The sequence below is a fragment of the Emys orbicularis genome, chromosome 3 (genome assembly GCF_028017835.1).
Source record: "Emys orbicularis isolate rEmyOrb1 chromosome 3, rEmyOrb1.hap1, whole genome shotgun sequence".
Lineage (NCBI taxonomy): Eukaryota > Metazoa > Chordata > Testudines > Emydidae > Emys > Emys orbicularis.
Window position 1 is genome coordinate 137,161,076 of NC_088685.1, and position 20,573 is coordinate 137,181,648.

The following is a 20,573-nucleotide window of genomic DNA, read 5'->3' on the forward strand; positions in this document are numbered from 1 at the left end:
TGTCTGTCTGTTCACACGGTCTTGTGTAATAAGCAGAAATAAACATCTGATTTAACACTGTAATTGTTTAGAAAGCATTTATATATTTTAGAAGTAATTAGTTTGTAGGCTAGAACATCAAACAAATATGAAAAGTTTTTTTATTTCTGGAGGGACAAACATTTCTTCAAAATAACAGGTGACAAGAGGCTATAATCTACCTAAAACAACAGCACACAGATGTATCTGAGATTTCAAATTTATTAGCTATTACAACAACATTTACAAATTAAACATGGTCATTCGCACCAGCTCCCATTAAAGTGTAATTATGTGAGAGGATACAAATCATAATGTGTGTCATGCACTACACTGCAGTATCTTTTTTCAATCAATGCTTACTGAGAAAGCTAAGAAAAGTATTTCTAGCAAAAATAATTCAATTTATAAAGTAATATCACTATTGAACCCCATTATGCAAAAAATAAATATGAAGTGTCAATTTTGACGGCATCTTTTAGTTTGGAGAAGTCACTCTCAAATCTTATTTCTGGGTGTAAAGGAATGAGCTAGACTTTGTGGATTATATTTTGCATAGTCACAATTTTAGCAGCATTAATATATTTAGCCTTTGAAAGTCTAAGGCACTAATTAAACTGATGAAATTGGGATGAAAGGCATTTTTTTGATTATTTTTAAATATAAACACTGTGGAATTAAGATGTGTTCATTCTGACACCAATCACTTACCTCACTTTCAGCAAAATGTCTTTCTCCTTTCAGGCAAAGAGACGAGCGTCTAAGAGTCTTCTCATCCCCATCATCAAATACTGTCACCAGGGGAAAAAAGGAAAGGCAGATTATTAGTTAATAAACTGGAAAAAATACTTGGTCTGTATTTTCCTGCTATGGAAATATCCTTTGCTCAGTTCCCTGAATATTTTCCCTGTATGAAATCCAGTACTCTCTGTGACGGGGCATTGAGAACCACCCTTTCTGAACATGACACACCCAATCCCAGTTTCATCACTAAGAGGGAGCACCAAACTAGATGGTAACTGTACTTTTCTATAGTTCTAGAAGTGTTTCAGGGACCTAGAGGATTGAGATCAACTATTACTCCAGGGAACTTGTGTAGTTTGGCTGTAATCCCAAAACCTGCAACATATGTGTGTTTCCGCAAGCTGATTATAACAGGAGAAAACTTCCCAAGGTATGCCTAAAACTTGGTAGGTACCTGCATTATGAACCCTGGACAGTTAGACTCTGTATACTGTGTTTATTTTGACTAATTTATTTAACTCCTCCCCAACCCCTGGCTGAGGGCATCCTAATAATAGAGAGCATCTTCCTTTTCTTTTGTTAAGCTGTATAACAACATGAAGTCCCCACAAGAGAATGTCTTATCTGGCCAAAAAGCATGGTGAAAAACCATGTAGAGAGCAGATGCTAGCTCTGCCACATTTGCATATTCTTCTTCTTTACCTTCAAAATACACCAGCAAGGCAACCGTTCCAGTTTTCTATCAGACAGAAGTACAGTAGTTTACTGCATTTAAAGGAACTATCCTGAAACTGAAAATTTCAAAGGAAACCAAGAGATCAAGGTTTCAGGGAAAGTCACTGAAATGCAAATCAGCTATTCCAAGATCTTAGAGAAAGGAGGAACTTGCCCATCAGCAGGCTTATTCTTGAAGATGTAGAACTCTATGCAAAAGCTCTGGACACCAAATAAGCCAGGTGCTTGTACATACACAAATGATGTTACAAAGATCAGAAGTGTCAAGGGCATGACTTAGTCCTTGTCCATACACCAGTAATACTGCTTTAACTATATATTGGTATAGTTAAAATGTAAAATGGTACCAACCCCACACCTCAACAGTGTGGACTCTTATCAGTATATAAAGGTGCCTTATACCAGGGGTTCTCAACCCTTTTCTTTCTGAGCTGCCACAACATGCTATAAAAACTCCACAGCCCACCTGTGCCACAACAATTGTTTTTCTGCATATAAAAGTCAGGGCTGACGTTAAGAGGTAGCAAGCAGAGCAGTTGTCTGGGGGACCAAGCCACAGGGTGCCCCATGAAGCTAAGTTGCTCAGGCTTCCGCTTCAGCCCCAAGTGGCGGGGCTCAGGGCCACTGGCTTCAGCGCTGCATGGCAGGGCTTAGGCTTTCTGCCCTGGGCCCCAGCGAGTCTAACACTGGTCCCACTTGGCAGACCCCTGAAACCTGCTCGTGGCCCACCAGGGGGTCCCAGACCCCTGGTTGAGAACCACTGCCTTATACTACTATAGCAAAGGGAATAACCTATACTGGTAAAAGGCACCTTTGTTATAATAGTAATATAACTGGACCCAAGCTAGGGATTGTATTGATTATTTTGGTAGGAAAGACTCATGCCCACATCAAAACCTGAGTGTAGACAAGGCCTTAGCCCTACAAAAGCAAGGAAGGTTGACATGCCTTTAAACGGTTCCCCACTGTGCCTAGATATTGTAGAACATACAGTTTTCAAGCAGTTCCCAAATGCATGATTCCATAAAGACTCTGAGCCACAAACTGAATTAATCTCTAAGGTGTAACAATTTGCTGTATAACTGCTATGGTGTTTACTGTTTGCCAAGTGAAGTTTTCAGCAGAGGAATTTGTGAGCAAGGTCACTCTCTGAATTAGTGATGTCACCCAGTACTTAAAGATGGCTGGGTGCTAATGTAAATTTAGACAAACTTGCTGAATAAGGAAACTGAGCATTATGGAGTCTGACAGGAACACCCAGCTCTCAACCAGACTTTCCTCAGATCCACAGATACCAATATCTCCAAAGTTTTTTTTTCAGTCCTGCTTCTATTCACCCGCCTGGTAAAGTATATTCCTAATCTGCTGCTGCTACGAATGTCATTTCACTCCCGAACTGCATTAGACATGATGAAGTTGGCAGCTGTGATACCAACTTTCACTGATCCCACAAGATTGGCATCATCCTATCTGGTAAGCACAGTAACTTCAATCACATCTCCAGGTCAGCTTTCTCCTCCCTTCTTTACTTCCACCTTCCCTTTCTTTTTCAGGCTCAATCTTTGACAGCTGCACATGTCACTTTGAACCTCAAACTGCAACTCCTTGCGCCAGCTGCCTCCACCATTTAGCCCATATCTATTTCTACATCACTTACTTTGGCAAACTGCTGATTTCATGCATTTGTCACATCACATTTTACAATTCCATCCAAATTTCAGGCTATTTGGAACTCTGAAGTATACTTTTTATTTACATGTCCATACACTATTGCTTCACCACCTCACTAACTCCCATGTCCACTTCTATATTATGAAAACCTCTTCTTCATGGCCACACCCTTCTCTATTACTCTGCCTCTTCCCCTTCATTCTATTTTGGCCTCTGTTCTGTCCATGTCCCGCCCTCATCCTACTTTCTTATTCTATCAGATAATTTCTCTGTAGTAATACCTACCGGGAACAACATACTTATCTCACAAAATCTCCATTTCTTTTAAAAGAGAAAAACCGGTTACCTACCTTTCATAACTGTTGTTCCTCAAGATGTGTTGCTCATGTCCATTCCATTCTAGGTGTATGCGTGCCCACATGCAGTCGTCAGAGATTTTTGCCTTAGTAGTATCCGTAGGGTCAGCTGTGGCGTCCCCTTGAGTGCCCCACCCATGCGCTGGTATATAGGCACCGCTGACCCTATGCCCTCTCAATTCCTTCTTGCCAGCAACTCCGACAGAGGGGTAGGAGGGCGGGTAATGGAATGGACATGAGCAACACAGTTATGAAAGACAGGTAACTGTTTTTTCTTCTTTGAGTGCGTGCTCACGTTGATTCCATTCTAGGTGTACCGGGATGTAACCTGAGGATATTACTTTGAGCACCCAACGGTCCGTGGTCAGCTAAGACCAGGACAACCAGAAGGGGCAGAGGCAGTCGAGGAAAGAGTGGGAGGGTGGATCCTGGGAGGTGACTGGGGCATCGTCCTCAAGGGCACCCTCAAAATGACTGCTTCTGGAAGACCCAAGCTGAGCAGACCAACAGGAAGATGACGGGTGTTGCTGCTTAGACCCCTTGTCTCTATCCTTCCTCCTGTAGGTGCCCAGCCAGGGAGTCCCCAAGGACCTAGACTGCGGAGGCGGAGGAGTTGGAGGGCGGAACGGCTTCCTGGCCTGGTGAGGAGTATGGAGGCCCAAGGAGCGGAGAGTGGCATGGGAGTGTTTAAGGCCATGGAGTCTCGAGTCTGTGATCTCGGAAAAGAGCCCCTCCCCTCAAATGGGAGGTCCTGTATAGTGGCCTGCATCTCCTAGGATAACCCGGAGGACTGCAATCAGGAGGTGCGCCTCATGGCTACCGCAGAGGCGACCATTCTGGCCACTGAGTCAGTAGTGTCCCAGTCCATCTGAAGGGCCCCCCTTGCCACAACTGTGCCTTCGTCCACCAAAGCAGCGAACTCCTGAGCTCAGTCCTACAGAAGGGCCTCCTTGAATTTGTTAAGGGAGTCCTACAGGTTAAAATTGTACCTGCCTAACAGGGCCTGTTGGTTAGACACCTGAAATTGCAGGCTTGCCATCAAATAAATCTTTCTGCCAAATGCCAGTCTCTTGGCATCTTTGTTTTTCAGCGTGCCACTGACTTGGCCCTGCCTATCCCTTTCATTAATAGCAGTGAATATCGACCAGTGATGCCACAGATATTCGAACCCTTTTGCAGGGACATAACTTTTTTTCAGCCTTCTTAGAAGTAGGCGGAATTGAAGAGGGGTGTGTGCCACAGTGATCTAGCAATCTTAAGGACGCCTGGGTGGATGGGCAGTGCAACCCAGGCTGGGGTGGATATAAAGTTAAAGAGGTCGTCAGACTCCTACGGGACCTCCTCAATTTTTAAGTTCAAGTTCGTAGCCACCCTCTTAAGGAGAGCCTGGTGCTCCTTGAAGTCATCGGGGGGCTGCCTGTTTAGGAAGGAGATGACGACGAGTGCACCGCTGGGGGAGGGGCAGGTTCCCCTTCCTTCTCCGGGGACAGCTCCTTAGGTGCTGGAGTCCTATGCGCTGCCCCCCACGTTGGATTCAGTACCAGCGGCGGTTTGTCCGAGGTGGTCAGGGAGGACTGGTGGGAATACAGGATTGGCATTATGGGCACGCCCCACGGGTTCCAGTATGGCCATTGAGCGGGCCATTGTCCCTGCTGCCATGCCGTCGCTGCAGGTGCTGTGCCAGCTTCGCAGTTCGGCGGCAAATCACCCCTTCTTGGCGAGGAGCTGAACTCCCGGTCCGAGGCCGACCACTGCCCTTACGGAGACCAGGGCGGAGCCATTGAGGCCTGAGTCTGCCGACTGACCCTGGTTGGTGACTAGTGAGGTGAGGACGAGGATCGGTGCCTGCCCGACAAGTGGAACTGAGGGGATGGAGACCAGTGCTGCGACAGGGAGCGAGCCCGCCCCAGTGGGGACTGATGTCTTGGAGACCATCTGGGCAAGGGTGACTTGCACAGTGGCGATCTTTGGAGGGCAGCTCGCTGGTATCGGTGCTACGGCGACTGGTGCCTCAACTCCAGTGTCCTATGTGTTGTAGGGGGAGAGCGCGGCGTCGGGGACCTGGGTCTTCTGACCCGAGACCGGGAATGTGGTACCGGGGTCCTAGGCCACGGAGACAGGGATTTAAGCCTCCAGTCTGGGGCCAGAGGGTGCTCCACTGCCCTATGGGAGGTCTCATGACCGGTTTGCCCTTAGGCATTGGGGCCTTAGCCGAGTCTAGCACCTGGCATGGTGTCAGACGGCTTGTTCTTTAACCACGGGGCCACTTCAGGCAACGAGGGACCTAGGAGAAGCTGGGGTCCCCTGCCGCTCCCGGGAGTCAGAGGTGGATCCCTGGTCGGGCTGGAGGGTCCGAACTCAGCAGTACCCTCATGAAGCCCCAGGGCAGGCACATGGCCTGACATAGGTCTTTTGCCCGAGGCTGCTTTCCCTTCTGGTGCCGGGGGGCTCTTCCTCTTTTGCCGCTTCGGCGCCGGTGAGGGGGAACGAGGTCTGACGCAGCCAGCGATGGCGGTGCGCTCTGCACCAATGCCGAGCTGCTCAGTGTGGGATCAGAGTGGGAGGGCTCTGACGCAGGACGAAGCGCAGTCTCCATGAGGAGCGCCCTCAAGCGGATATCCCACTCCTTCTGAGTTCTAGGGCGAAGTTCTTACAGATTCTGCACTTGTTCTTTCTATGGGACTTCCCCAAGCACTTCAGACAACTGTCGTGGGGGTCACTAATAGGCATCGGCCTGTTGCATGACGAGCAACCAGAAAACCAGGAGAGCAGGGCATGCCCCACTCCGGGGTGAAGTCCCAGCCGGGACTCTAACTACCGAACTACCTCACACTTAACTTAAAGGCTAACTAAGTACCTAAACTATATACCGGGGTGGCCAAACTTACTGACCCTCTGAGCTGCATACGACAATCTTCAGAAGTTTGAGAGCTGGAGCGTACCTGCTGGGGCTCGGGGCTTCAGCCCTGCTCCTGCTGAAGCCCCAAGCCTCAGCGGACATGCTCTGTGGGGCTGAAGCCCCGAGACCCTCTCTCCCCACTGGGCAGAAGCCCTACCCCACCAGCCCACTGCAAGGCAGAGGTCCCAAGCTCCCCCCCACAAGTCTGATAGGTGGAGAATGGGGGGTGAGCGTGGGGGGCTCTCAAGGAGGTGCCACTGCCGACCCTACGGATACCACTAAGGCAAAACTCTCCAACGATTGTGCACATGGGTGCACACACACCTAGAATAGAATGGACATGACAAGCACTCGAAGAACTATCACTCTGCTCAGAACTCCACTTAGCACACACTTCCTGAAGTCAGTTTTCATCTGCCAGTTCTCCAGCATCAGTTTACAATTAGCAACCCTTAATAATAAATGGTCACAATTGCTAATATTTTTCTTTATGCATAATTGCAGCTAATGATGTGCATGAATGTATTATAAATCTTGTTTTATATTATGCATCCCTGTGTGTAACAGATCAGTCTACCAGTTTAGAAATGTTAGAGGTCATGGAGTCCAAAATAAGCTTCATTTAGATCAGCCAAAAACATGGTCCATGCACAAGATCCCCACAGCAACATTAACCTATGTAATGGGAGAGACTACCTGTCAAGGGGAGCCTTCACCTTAAAAAACTGCCATCGGTCAGTCTCCCCCTAATCTCTTTGTATGATGGAGCTCGGGGGGAGGGAGGGGGAGAGGACAAGTTTCTCAGTACAGTAACTCCTCACTTAAAGTCGTCCCGGTTAACGTTGTTTTGTTGCTGATCAATTAGGGAACATGCTTGTTTAAAGTTCACAATGCTCACTTATAATGTTGTTTGGCAGCTGCCTGCTTTGTCCACTGCTTGCAGAAAGAGCAGCCCGTTGCAGCTAGCTGGTGGGGGATTGGAACCAGGGCGGACCGGCAGCCCCCCTATCAGCTCCCCGCTCCCCTAAGTTCCCTGTGCGGCAACCGCCCAGCAGGCTATCAATTGCTGGGCAGTTCAGCTGTCCTTCGCCCCACTGCCATGTGCTGCTCCTGCCCTCTGCCTTGGAGCTGCTCCTGGGAGCCTCCTGCTTACTGTGCAGGGGGGGGATGAGGGGGGCTGTCAGGGTGTCCCCCTCCCCCCTGCTCCTGCCCCCCGCTTACCCCATCTCTCTATGGGGGGGGGCGGGGAGGGGACACGACGGGGTTCAGGACAGTGGCAGCTTACTAGCAGAAGCTGCTGTCTCAACTTGCTGATCTACTTAAAAAGGCAATGTACTTAGAGTGGGATCTGCATACTTAAAGGGGCAATGCTCATCTTTCTCTCTCTCTCTCTCTCTCACACACACACACACACAGGGTGTGTGTCTCTGTCTGCCATGCTGTCTCCCCTCCCTCCATTCGTGCTGCCTTGTAGAGTGTGAGGCTACATTAACGACGTGTTAACCCTTGAGGGCTCAGCCGAGTGCTAATTCATCATTTAGCAGCAAGGCATTCCCTGGGAAATATCTCACCCTCTTCCACCATCCGCCTTCACCACCTCAACCAAGCTTCACAATCATCATTGCTGTGTATAGTATTAAATTGTTTGTTTAAAACTTATACTGTGTGCGTGTGTATATATATATAGTCTTTTATCTGGTGAAAAAAATTTCCCTGGACCCTAACCCCCCCCCCCCCCCCTTCACGTTAATTCTTATGGGGAAATTGGATTCGCTTAACATCGTTTCGCTTAAAGTCGCATTTTTCAGGAACATAACTACAACGTTAAGCGAGGAGTTACTGTAGTAATAAATAATAATAATAAAAAAATTAAAAAACCCTTAATTGGTGCTTTTTAATTTTCCCATATTTAGGGCTGTGTTAAGGAGAGTATTGGTTCCTGAGACCTGAAAAACTAGTTTTACATGTACTCTACCCTTCTGCCTCTCATAGACTGGTTGACGTGCCATGGAAACAGCACTGAAAAGCGAGGGCCATCTGAACTGGGCATACAGAAAGCAAGCTTTGCTAGGGCATTTGGACTAAGTCATCGGAAAAAATGTTTTAGGACTTGATTAGATAATGGAAAAAACTAAAGGAAGAGTCAACATTGTTATGTGCTTGTTTAAAAGGAGCTATGATAGCTTTTATCTTTGTTCTAAACTAGGGGGAAATAAGTACTGTAAACTGTTACTGCAGCTGTTGTAATATTTAAAATCACCACGAGTTATTTCTAACTACCCTCAAAAGCAGGTACAATATAGCATATTATTCTAGAGTCCAGACCAATAGTTCTCAAGCAAGGACCTAATATACCACATCTAAAACTAAAATATTTGGTGTACCACCTTCACAATTTATCAGTGTAGTTAGACTGGATTCTTATTCTGATTAAACCAACCTATATGTACCACAGTTTGAAAACTGCTTTTCTAGACTAATAAAACATGTATATCTTGTTAGAAAACTCATTTTTGAGAGTGAATCTCTTTAAATATGAGACAACTCAACTTTGAATAACTTTATCTACTGGTCTAGTGTTTACCTATTTGCTATTTAAAAGTACTCAAGTATGTAATTTTCTATATGGTGCTAATCCTGTAAAGATTTATGCATGTGCTTAACTTTACACAGTTCCATCGACTTCAAATGAGACTACCTGCAGTACATAAAGTGTGAACTTAAGCCTGTCCATATGCTATTACCAAATCATCTCGACAAAAGTGTGCAGCACAGGGAACACTGTTAAGCAACTGCTTCTACAGATACAAAATCTTGTTTTTATTAAGTACTTCCCACCGAGAATATTCTTGATATACATTTATAGCCCAAAGGCATTTTCTCAAATTTAAAACAGATCGAGTGTTGCTAATCTTTGGATAAGTGGTGATGTTTTTCTGATGTGTACTTTCCAGTTTGAGGACATAGTTATCCATTTCTCTTACCTACAGTATACCAACTTGCATCTGTTAATTTGTTGATGACAGCTTCCTGGTAAGTTCCATCTGGATTCTTTACTTCTACAACAGATCCTACCTAAAATAATATAAAAGCTACTTAACTTTTGAAAACTTTCAAACAGATAATTCATCTGAATTAGGACTGTAAAAAATATTTTAAATCAGCAAATCTTAATGAGGGTAAGATGCTAAAAATACTTTGCTTAGAACAGGTCCAACCTTGTGTTCCTCAGATGCACTGAATTTCTAGTTTAGCGCAGTTAAATGTACTTTACCTTTTACCTTCGCTCAAAATTATATTTGTAAATTTGTTACTTTATTTTTCCAAACCAATCCAGATAACTGAATATGGTTCATTCTTTGCTGCCAGCAAGTGGGGAATAAGAACTGTTTTGAGTTATGTCATTCTCTTGTATAACAGCTTGCCAGTTCAAATCATCCAGCTGAGTTTTTTCCAAAGCAACAGTGACTAAAACCAGAACCAATCAAACTTCTTAGCTTCAAGCCCAAAAGCCTATCAGTTATGCACTGAGTGCTCACATCCCCTTCACCTCCAGAGGAAGGAAGCAATATGAAGATTAAGAGACTGAGAGCACTATAAGCCTATTCTCCCCACTAGTCTTTGCAGAAGACAAATCATGTCAACCATTTTTGCTTTGCAGCTTCCTTCAATACTGTTCCTCTACTACTCATGCCTTCTGTCCACTTTTATTTTTCCCTTTACTATCCTATCTGCTTCTGTGTTTTGTTGAACACAGAGAGGGAGGTGTAGGCCCTATGAGGTAGAGGTAAGAAGCAGTTTTCCTTTCATCAAACTACACTTAACTGGAAAATCTGAGCCAGTAGGATCTTCTTTTAAAAAAGCTGTCACTAAAGGCTTCAAGAGGAAGATTATCTGATTTCCTGAATTGGTATTTGAAACCTGAAGTCCATATAAACTGGTTTACACTGAAATATTAAAGTTGAAAGAATGTGACTAATGTGTATTTTATATTTTGACAAATTCCTGTACTTAAACTTTGGCAAGTGGTCATAGTTGTACTTCTTACAAAAGTCCCATCCCTAAAACATAAGTTAATTCTCCCACTACTATAAAAGTCTTTACTTCTAGTAACAATTGAGTAAACTAACTCAGTAAAATAGTCAACAAGACCTATTTCTTTAAAATTCCTTGCCTGTAGTGTGGAAGCCCTTAGAGTGTCTTGTTGCACTGTTCAGTTTTTAAAAATTCAACTGATCAATGTGTCATGTTCACCTAGGATTACTGGCCTGGTTCCTCTTGCAAGGTTGGTGACCAGTATATGATCCTTGGTAAGCAGTTTGATTGATTGTTTCTGCATCATCTTTAGCCAGAAAGCTGGCTAGTTTGCTGACATCCAGCCTCTGAATGATATCGGAGACTTTTTCAATGTTTAAAAACCTTCAAGCCTTGTGACATGACAATTCTCAATTCTGGCTCAGTATATATGCACAAAGCTTCAACAAAAGTTAGGGCATAAGCATGTCAGTCTTAGTTCTCGCCATGCTGGCAGGACCCAACCCTATTAAAAATTGTGAATAAACATGATTTACTTTCATAATTAGAGAGCATTTAGCGCTGAACTAAACAAAGTTGATATAGATTCTAAAATCTGTAAGGACAGGTTTAAACTAGTGCCCCCATGCGGGCAGGGGACTGGACTCGATGACCTCTCGAGGTCCCTTCCAGTCCTAGAATCTATGAATCTATGAAATGCCTGTGAATACTAAAATCAATTTAACATTGACTTATCAATTTAACATCTCTTGATCTGGTAGAAAATAAAATGGGGAACTAATAGGTGTGGCTTTAAGATTTTTCCAGGGAAACAGGGACATCCCTCATGTTCTTAAGGAGCCCACATAAAAACGGAAATTGGGTGTGTGATTTGCACCAAAACATCTGCAAGCTGGTCAAAAAAGATTTGTGACCAAGCACTTAAACTGAGGAACCAGCTTTGTTTTCTCCCCTGGTAGCAGGGTAGAAATCTTAAATGAATCGGCTAAAACTACTTAATATTCAGGGTGATGGCTAGTTTCTTGTTAATCTTCTCCTTGTGGTTAGCAGGGAATCTGCTAAACAAATGACCTTTATACCTTGTCACTCTACACTGGCAGTGCTGGGTTTCGCTCTTTGCAATGGGCAATGGAATGGGCTTATGTCATGGCAGGACTGTATGTTCAGACCAGCCACAGATTTCCATATCATACCCTACATATTTAAAAACTCTTTAAATTCTCATCCCTACAGAAAGACTTCTACCTTGCTAATCAGTATTCCCAAAAAAGAAAAAAGTGTAACCTTAGATAGACATAACTATCAACACATTTTGATAAATGACTTTGAATTCTACTGAAATTCAAAAAATGTATTACCTTTAATGGGCCCTTTATGTGGTCATCCTGCACTTCCACTGTTGAAGAATCATGTCTAAATGTTACCTAGAAAATATAATTCAACTAACAATCACTTGATACAGTTGAGCAGCGTAAGTACATGAAAGCGTAAGCACTCCTTTTTCTCTAATTCTCATCTTGCATTCAACCAGCCTCCTGTAGCTGTTCAATTTGCTGAAGCTCTATCACTCAGATATTTTTGTTTTACAAGATAACTTTAAACACTTCCAAGAAGTTATTTTGCAAGTGACCTTGATGCAAAGAAACGCTGTAAAAACAAACAAACTTTGCATAAAGATTTTAACTGGTGCCATCTAAAATGGTTGATCAGTCAAATAAAAGGATAAAGTCAACATATTTAGACCCAAAACATAGTCCTTAAAGCAATGGTTCTATTTAAATTTATAACTTTAAAAAAACAGCTTCAGATTGTACTCCTGGCCTCAGTTTATGGTTCTACAATCTCACTTTTGTTTTGTTTCTCTCCCCATTGTTGAGTGAAAGATACATGTAAAACAGAGGAAACTCTGCAGGGAAGTGGTAAAAGTGGCTATAGACAACATGCTGTCAAATGTACAAGCTGAACAGAATTCTCTAGCCTCTCAGTTGGTGATCTTAAGTGTTACTTTTAACAGTCAGGCTTTGCCTACACTGCCACTTAAAAAAAGCCCCACCCGAAAGACAAAAGTTTTGCTGCCAGCAGCACTCTCCTGTTGACAACGCGAACCCCGCTCGTAGGGGGTGGAATTATTTTGTCGGCAAAAGTGCCGACAAACAGCATTTACACTGCCCAACTTTTACGCTAAAAGCTGTGTAGTGTAGACAAAGCCTAGGTAAACTTTCAGAGGAGTGTTAAGTTGTCATTGTCCTGTTAAAGGTAAATACCATGCAAACTTCTTGGAGGACTGTTTGGGTGTAAGGCAACAATGCTTTATTCTATGCATGCATTCATATGTTGCTCAGGGGGAAAATACTTAGGTAAGCTAGAGTTAATTTTTTTTTTTTGGTGGGTAGGAAATCATGAGTAGTGCAGTTTTCTAAACTGCAAACACTAAAACATTTAAATAGACTTTATGAAGCCCAGAAATGTATAGTTCAGGTGAATAAAACTACTTTGCATTCTGACTCTTCATGCTGAGTGTCACTGGACTGGTACCTTGACACTAAGCACCCCTGTATTCACACCATACATACAATTGTAATAATCTTTGTACAAAATATGTCTTGAGGTATCATTTAAAAACTAATAACTCACTGATCATTAGTATTCTTGCGTAATGTATGTACGCTGTGGGTCTTAAGAGTTATGAATAAGGCTGTGAGTTTGTCACGGAGGTCATGGAAGTCATGGATTCTGTGACTTTCCATGACCTCCGTGACTTTTGCAGCAGCAGTCTCTGGCCACTGCGCCCCCTCCACCCCAGCAGCAGAATTTGGGTGTGGAGGGGGTTGGGGTATGGGATGAGGTGAGGCAAGCTCTAAGCGGCGCTTACCTGGGGGACTCCCCAGAAGCAGCGACATCCCCCTCACTCAGCTCCTAGGTGGAGGTGTGGCCAGACAGCTCTGCACACTGCCTCCGCCTGCAGGCACCGCCCCTGCAGCTCCCATTGGCTGTGGTTCCCAGCCGATAGGAGATGTGAAGCCAGTGCTCTGGGCGGAGGCAGCACGCAGAACTTCCTGGCCGTGCCTCCCCTTATTAGCTGAGCAAGGGGGATGTCGCTGCTTCTGGGGAACCCCCGGGAAAACGCCACCCAGAGCCCGCCTCACCCCCTCCCGTGCCCCAACCCCCTGCCCCTCCCACACCCAAACTCTGCTGCTGCTGGGGAGGGGGAGGTGCTGAACCAGGTAGGTTCACCCTTAGCTCTTTGGCATCCATTACTAGACAGACACAAGGGAACAGCACTCTTAGGAACTGAGAAAGATGGATCCTTCAACCAAAGGGGGGTTGAAGTCTTTGGAACTAAATATAGGTAAGAAACCTGTTTAGGCAAAGATCTTTTCACCTAGGAAGACAAGGGAAGTCAGCCCCTTGTGCTTTTGTGGAACTTCCTGACTGAGAGAAAGTCAGCCATGGCTAGGGAAGAAGGGAGACTGGTGAGAGAAGCCATCTTGCACAAAGCCTGTATTCTGCTAGATTAAGTTTCAGACTTTTAGATGCATGTTTTCACTTTTTGGGGGGTTGTAATCCTTTCTAACTTTATTCTTTTTTACTTGGCATCACTTAACCTATGTCCTGTTGTTAATAAATTTTATTTTTACTATAAACCAACTCAGTGCACTATTTAAATGAAGGGGCGTATTTACCCCAATTAAGTTATTGAGCATATGCTTTTGTGTCTTCAGAGAAATAATATGGTTCGTTTGTTCCTCTAAACTGTTCGGGAGAGGATTGGACATTGCAGAGCACATGATTTTGGGGAAATCTGGGTCGGGGGGGGGGGTGTCACCTTGCAGTTGTAACCAAGGCTGGTGGAAGCCAAAGTGGGACTGTAGACAGGCTGCTGGGGTCAGAGCTGCTGAACCAGGGCTGTCTAGCACACAGACACTCGAGCTGTGATCTGCATGCCTGTAGGCTGGTTATGAGCATCCCAGGCTGGGAGCTATAGCAGCAAAGCACTGAGAGGCACAAAGAGTAGCACAGCAAGTGGTGATACAACCTCTTACTGGCCTGGATTTACACCCTCAAACCCCGTCACACATACCCACTGCACTTTGTGTAAGATGGAAATATTCTGACACAAGTAGCTTTCTTAAAGACTAATTCTTAACCCATATTTATAAAGCTTGGAGAAACGCAGGTATTATGGTTTCTTTACAAGTACGAATGATAGGACGGATCCCTTGTACTTCAACATGCAAGTGGTCTAGTTTCAGGTGTGGCTGTTTAGGACTGTAGTTCCAGACAAAGCAGGTATCTGGACAGTTCTTACACACTAGAACAGGGGTGGGCAAACTTTTTGGCCCGAGGGCCACATCGGGGTTGTGAAACGTTATGGAGGGCCGGGAAGGGAAGGCTGTGCCTCCCCAAACAGCCTGGCCCCCGCCCCCTATCTGCCCCCTCCCACTTCCCGCCCCCTGACTGCCCCCCTCAGAGCCCCCAACCCATCCAACCCCCCCTGTTCCCTGTCCTCTGACTGCCCCGACCCCTATCCACACCCCCGATAGGCCCCCTGGGACTCCCATGCCTATCCAATACCCCCGTTCCCTGACCGCCCCCCCCAGAATCTCCACCCCCTATCCAACCGCCCCCTGCTCCCTGTCCCCTGACTGCCCCCCAGAACCCCCTACCCCTTATCCACAAGCTCCCCGCCCCCTTACCATGCCGCTCAGAGTGGCAGGACTGGCTTATTGGAAAGCCTGGGAGGTGGGCAGGCGCAAGCCGCGCAGTCCGGCACGAGCGGCGGGCCAGAGTGCTCCCCGCACGGCAGCGTGACTGCGGGGGAGGGGGAACAGCAGGGGAGGAGCCAGGGGGTAGCCTCCCCGGCCAGGAGCTCAGGGGCCGGGCAGGACGGTCTCGCAGGCTGGATGTGGCCCGCGGGCCGTAGTTTGCCCACCTCTGCACTAGAAACACCTCGTTCACCAGGAGGAACTGTTGTATCCTACTTACAAAAGGGTAAGTGAAGGAAGATAGTCATGAAGTTATCTGTATACATAACACTGTATTTGGGTTTTTTATAATTCAGTGCTGATGTACCAACAATTAATGGTCCAGGACCTCGACATGCAGGAGGTCTTGTGTCTAATGCTAACAAACTAGTTAAAGAAACAACCACCCCTTGCCAGAGATTTTGGAAGAAAAAACTCTAACTTTTAAAAAAAAATTAAGTTTCTAGCCTTTACTGCTGGGAAGGAAATTACTTGAGCAATGGTGTGTCAAGTCTGTAACTGAACTAGCTGGAAAAATAGCTCAAAGTATGAACTGCCTTTATTCATCTTAATTAGGCACTAACTGAAGCCTAATCAAGATTATTTACATATCATAACTATTTAAAAAATGATCACTAAAACATTCAACTAACATGCTTAGCTTTGGGTGCAGCAGTTTATATTGGGGATAAGGTAAAGAGGGGAGAACTGCCATATTCGCTGGGTAAAACTAACATGCCCAACACTATCTGGTGGGAGGGGGGAAGAAATGAGCCACCATCTCCATTCCAAAAGCCTCTGCTTCTTGAACCATGAAACTTTACTGCCTCCTACACCTTTTAGAAGTCCAAACTGCTCCAAATCTCAGCTGTCTCCCACTTCAATTTTTATAATACGATTGCACTGTTACAAAATTCGGTAGCACCCGTAAGACTAGGGGGAAGTGTAAAAGTGAGACATTCTAAAAATGACTTCAATACTAACAAAAAATACCGAACTGATTATTTGCTTTAATATTTAATTCAGTTTACTGAGTTGAATGGAAGTTGATGCAGAAATAATGGTTCTTTGCTGAAAAACTTAAATTATGTTAAGATCTTGTGCCTTTTATATAGGATTTTTTTTATACAAGACCGTACAACTGCCTCTAGAAATACACCACTAAGTTAAATGGGGAGGAGAGGAAAAGAGAACAGCTAAAACTACTTATTATATATCAAGTAAGTCATTTCTAGTCCTGAAAAGCCTGTTGCTCTTCCTACATGAATTATGTAAAATAGACCATGCTGATGACATTTAAACAGACTCTGCAAGCTAAAATTCATGTTATAAAGATAATTTTGATTTCCCTGGTAAAATGAAGATGACTCCCTTATGTGTGATAGGAGACTGGAGTAGAGGCTACAAACAACTGGGGGTAGGGAAATATGCAGCAAGCAAGCTACCAAAAACTTCAGAAGCACTCAGTTGGTGATGAAAAATTCCCGTATGGCCCAAGTGTCAGCTGAAAATCTTGAAAAATCAGAAGTGTGCCAGAAAGAGTTGAATAACTTTTGGGAAAATCAGGGGTCACTGTTAGATTAAAGAACTTTTAAAATTCCTTATTTGTTAAACATCTCAAACTTAAAATAGACTTAGGAACATCACTGTTTTACTTTAGTCTATTTTAACTTCTTGTATTGCTGTAGCACTTAAAGGTCCCAACTAGCTACTGGGACTCTATTGTCCTAGACTGTATAAATGGGTAGTGAAGAGACAGTCACTGCCCCAAGAAGCTAACAATCATGGTAGTTCGGACCATAAAGATAAGTTAGTACACGTCTATTGCCCCTTGTGTTAAATTCTGCCTCAGCCTATGTGAACCTGACATTATCCATATTAAAATGTCCTTGTAGTTCTTGTATAAAATGGTTTTATTAAGATTTTAACTGGGGCAGGTGGTGGATGTTTTCTGATGTTAATAAAACAAGATAGAGGCAAGAAAGACTTATTCTACCACTTCAAGGAGATGCTTCAGGTAATCTTCAGGCCATAAAATCCATTTTGTGATAACTTTTTATGGAAGGTCTTCATAGCACAGGCTAGTGGGTCTCACCTGTATCCCACTCTCGCTGCCTTTCCGGTGTCTATCATTTCATACAGATCAATAAGGTCAGGGCTGGCTCCAGCTTTTTTGCCGCCCCAAGCGGCGAAGGAAAAAAAAAAAAAAAAAGATAAAGCCGCAATCGGCGGCAGCTCTAGCATGCCGCTTCATTCTTCGGCGGCAATTCGGCAGCTGGCCCTTCCCTCCGAGAGGGACCCGCCGCCGAATTGCCGCCGAAGACCCGGACATGCCGCCCCTTTCCATTGGCCACCCCAAGCACCTGCTTCCTACACTGGTGCCTAGAGCCGGCCCTAATAAGGTGTAAGTTTACACTTTCCACTCATTGTTTGTTCATACTGAAGGCAGCTTCCTTTTACAGAATGTCTAAGCTATTCTGTAAATGCACACTTTTCATAAATAAGGTCAAATTATATTAAATGCTTAGGGACGCTGGAGGGGTTTCCTAACACAGATTTCACTAAGCTGGAGGAGAAATTCTTAACTGTTCATGTTGCAACAACTTCGTGAACTGTTCTTTTAGCACTATATTTTGTTAAAGTTTTTTTAAAACACATCCTACATTTTGGTATAAGTGTTAGCTGTCTACCATTATAGCGGACACCAGCTGAGAGCCTAAGGCAATGGCTGTCTATACAGAGCTAAGTCATGCAACTGGAGTCAAACACTTTATAATCCAAGTCAGTAATAGCAGGAAACAGTCAAGTGCTCACTACAACAACAACGATGAAAACTTACTTTGGTGTTTCATTTATTCCAACCAGGCAACTCAATGGAGGGATCGAGCAGGGATCAAGAGCACTTACGGAAAAGCTCAGTACTGTAATATTATGCTCCTAGATTTCAGCTGAGCTATAGTGTGAAAAATATTTTCTTGAAGATTCGTTATTCAATAAAGTGTTTTGTCACAATAGCTCAGATGCAATTTAACAACAGATAGTATTACAGTACTGAGTTTTCCTTAATTCTTGATCCCTCCTAGCTTTCTCCACTGGGTTTTTCATAGGCATGGATAAGAAAACTTGAGCAGGCACTTTCCTGGTACAGTTATTCAAACATACAAACTTAGATGATCGATAATAGATTTAACTGCTCAAGACAAGTCCAGAAGTTGCCCTGTATACTTCTAGTTGTATTTTAACTAGTTTATAATAGTCTTTAAAAGCTATACCGAGTATTCCCTCTACAACATGCAGATAGACTATATCTGATTTATACTGATTGCGTCAATTATCAACTGGACAGCTTAGGGATCAGGAAGGAATTCCTGTCCACATATGAATAGCATTTAACAGTTAACTAGATGCTTCATCTGAAGATGGAAGAGGCTTCCCCTTTCTCTGAAGCAGTAGTAGTCTGCTAGATGGTAAAGTCATGTGTTCCTAAAAAGCACTGCCTTAAACTATGGAAAAATAATTGTAAAATGAACAACAAGGAGTCCGGTGGCACCTTAAAGACTAAACAGATTTATTTGGGCATAAGCTTTCGTGGGTAAAAAACCCACTTCTTCAGATGCATGGAGTGAAAATTACAGATGCAGGCATTATTATACTGACACATTCTTCTCCTTCTCTTCATGTGTCAGTATAATAATGCCTGCATCTGTAATTTTCACTCCATGCATCTGAAGAAGTGGGTTTTATTTATACCCAAATAAATCTGTTAGTCTTTGAGGTGTCACCGGACATCTTGTTGTTTTTGTGGATACAGACTAACATGGATACTTGTAAAATGAACTACATCTCATCTTAAGGCTTGTCTATATGAACAGTTAGTACATGGCAAGTTGCAATGTAAAAGCATGTCTTTCACAGTGGAAGTAGATAAAATACATCGGGGAAACCTTTAATGAGCATCAGCAGGGTCCACTCAGACCTCTAGGGCTTGGCAAGCTAGTATGAGGCACATTTACTTCCCAACTTGCCACACACAGTTTGCTTAGACAAGTCCTAAGACTATAGTTGTACAACAAGCCTGTGGCTTTAGGGGCCACAGTGTGGGAGGCAGGCATAAAGGAGCATCACAGGAAGGGCAACTGAAGACACTGCCTGAAGAAGAGAAATAGGCATGATGCTCCTGAAGGGATGGTTAGGTAGCACATGCAGGAGCCCTAATGCCGCACCTTTTTTCAATGCCAGTCAGCATGGAAGGGGAGTTGAGTAATGGATGTGACTAAGCCCCTTGAGTGTATCATGAGTAAAGTGTATCTGCATGTTATGGCATTCACAATATCCATGAATTTTTCTGAAAAATTAACAGGAAAACTACATACCTTGACTTTGACGAGTCTTTTTGCTGTCTTGATCTTGGCCTCACAGAAGGCTCCTCTATATTTAGCACTCACATCAGTGCCCACTGTCAAATATGGAGGCTCATCAATGGCCTGGAAGAGAGAGGAACACAAGGGGCCTTTAATGTCCCAAACACTTCCATGATTATCAGTCCTCAAACACAAGATGATTGACATTACAGCTATAGCAGAGACATAATGGCTGTAATTGGGGAAGGGCAGGGACCCCCTCCTGCAGTAGTAAGCTTGGTGTTGCTAGGGTAGTGCTCTCAGTAGGTCAACTGTTGGTCTGTTTTAAGTTGTCAAGTGTGTCCAAAGTCTGTGGCGAATGTTCTTTTGCAGTTAGTAAAAATCTAAATTAGAAAATACCCCCTTAAATTTCTTGCAAATACTGATACCTTTAAAAGATTATAGCGATGTTGACAGCCTCTTCAAACCCTCAAACTTTCCTAACTTAAAAAGGTAATTATCAGACTAAGAAGATTAATTTATGGAAATGTTGTAGGTCTCATCTGAATCTACATGACTACCCATGCTTGAACCTATCCAATGTGAACACACATAGGCAGACACATGCTACTGACATCAGCTATTGCTATATCAGTTAGATGGCCATTCCACATATTCCAGTGGAAGGTCTTGGGAACATATGACTACCATACCTAATCTACCTTCTTGGAGCAAGAGGTACAAAGATCTTTTTTCTACTGATCCCCAGAAAAGAACCTGAACTTAAAAATATAAATTCCTAGTGTGCTGGGAATGAGCCAGACTGAAGCCCTGGGGGCTAGAAGAGAACCTTTAGCATTTAAGCCACAAATACATAACACATTCTATATATTCAGTGTGCTGGGGAATGAGCCAGACTGAAGCCCTGGGGGCTAGAAGAGAACCTTTAGCATTTAAGCCACAAATACATAACACATTCTATATATTCAGTAAGTGTTATAATTTGAGGATATGCTGAATTCTTTATACA

At 44.0% G+C, this 20,573-nt stretch overlaps 1 protein-coding gene across 1 annotated transcript in view; it reads right to left on the reverse strand.

The window, feature by feature from the left end:
• ARID4B (AT-rich interaction domain 4B) overlaps positions 1 to 20,573 on the reverse strand; it is a 160,029-nt gene that overhangs the window by 95,417 nt on the left and 44,039 nt on the right. The window contains 4 exon segments of the mRNA XM_065401912.1: positions 730 to 809; positions 9,408 to 9,498; positions 11,817 to 11,882; positions 19,577 to 19,687. Coding sequence (XP_065257984.1) covers positions 730 to 809; positions 9,408 to 9,498; positions 11,817 to 11,882; positions 19,577 to 19,687 — 348 coding nt within the window.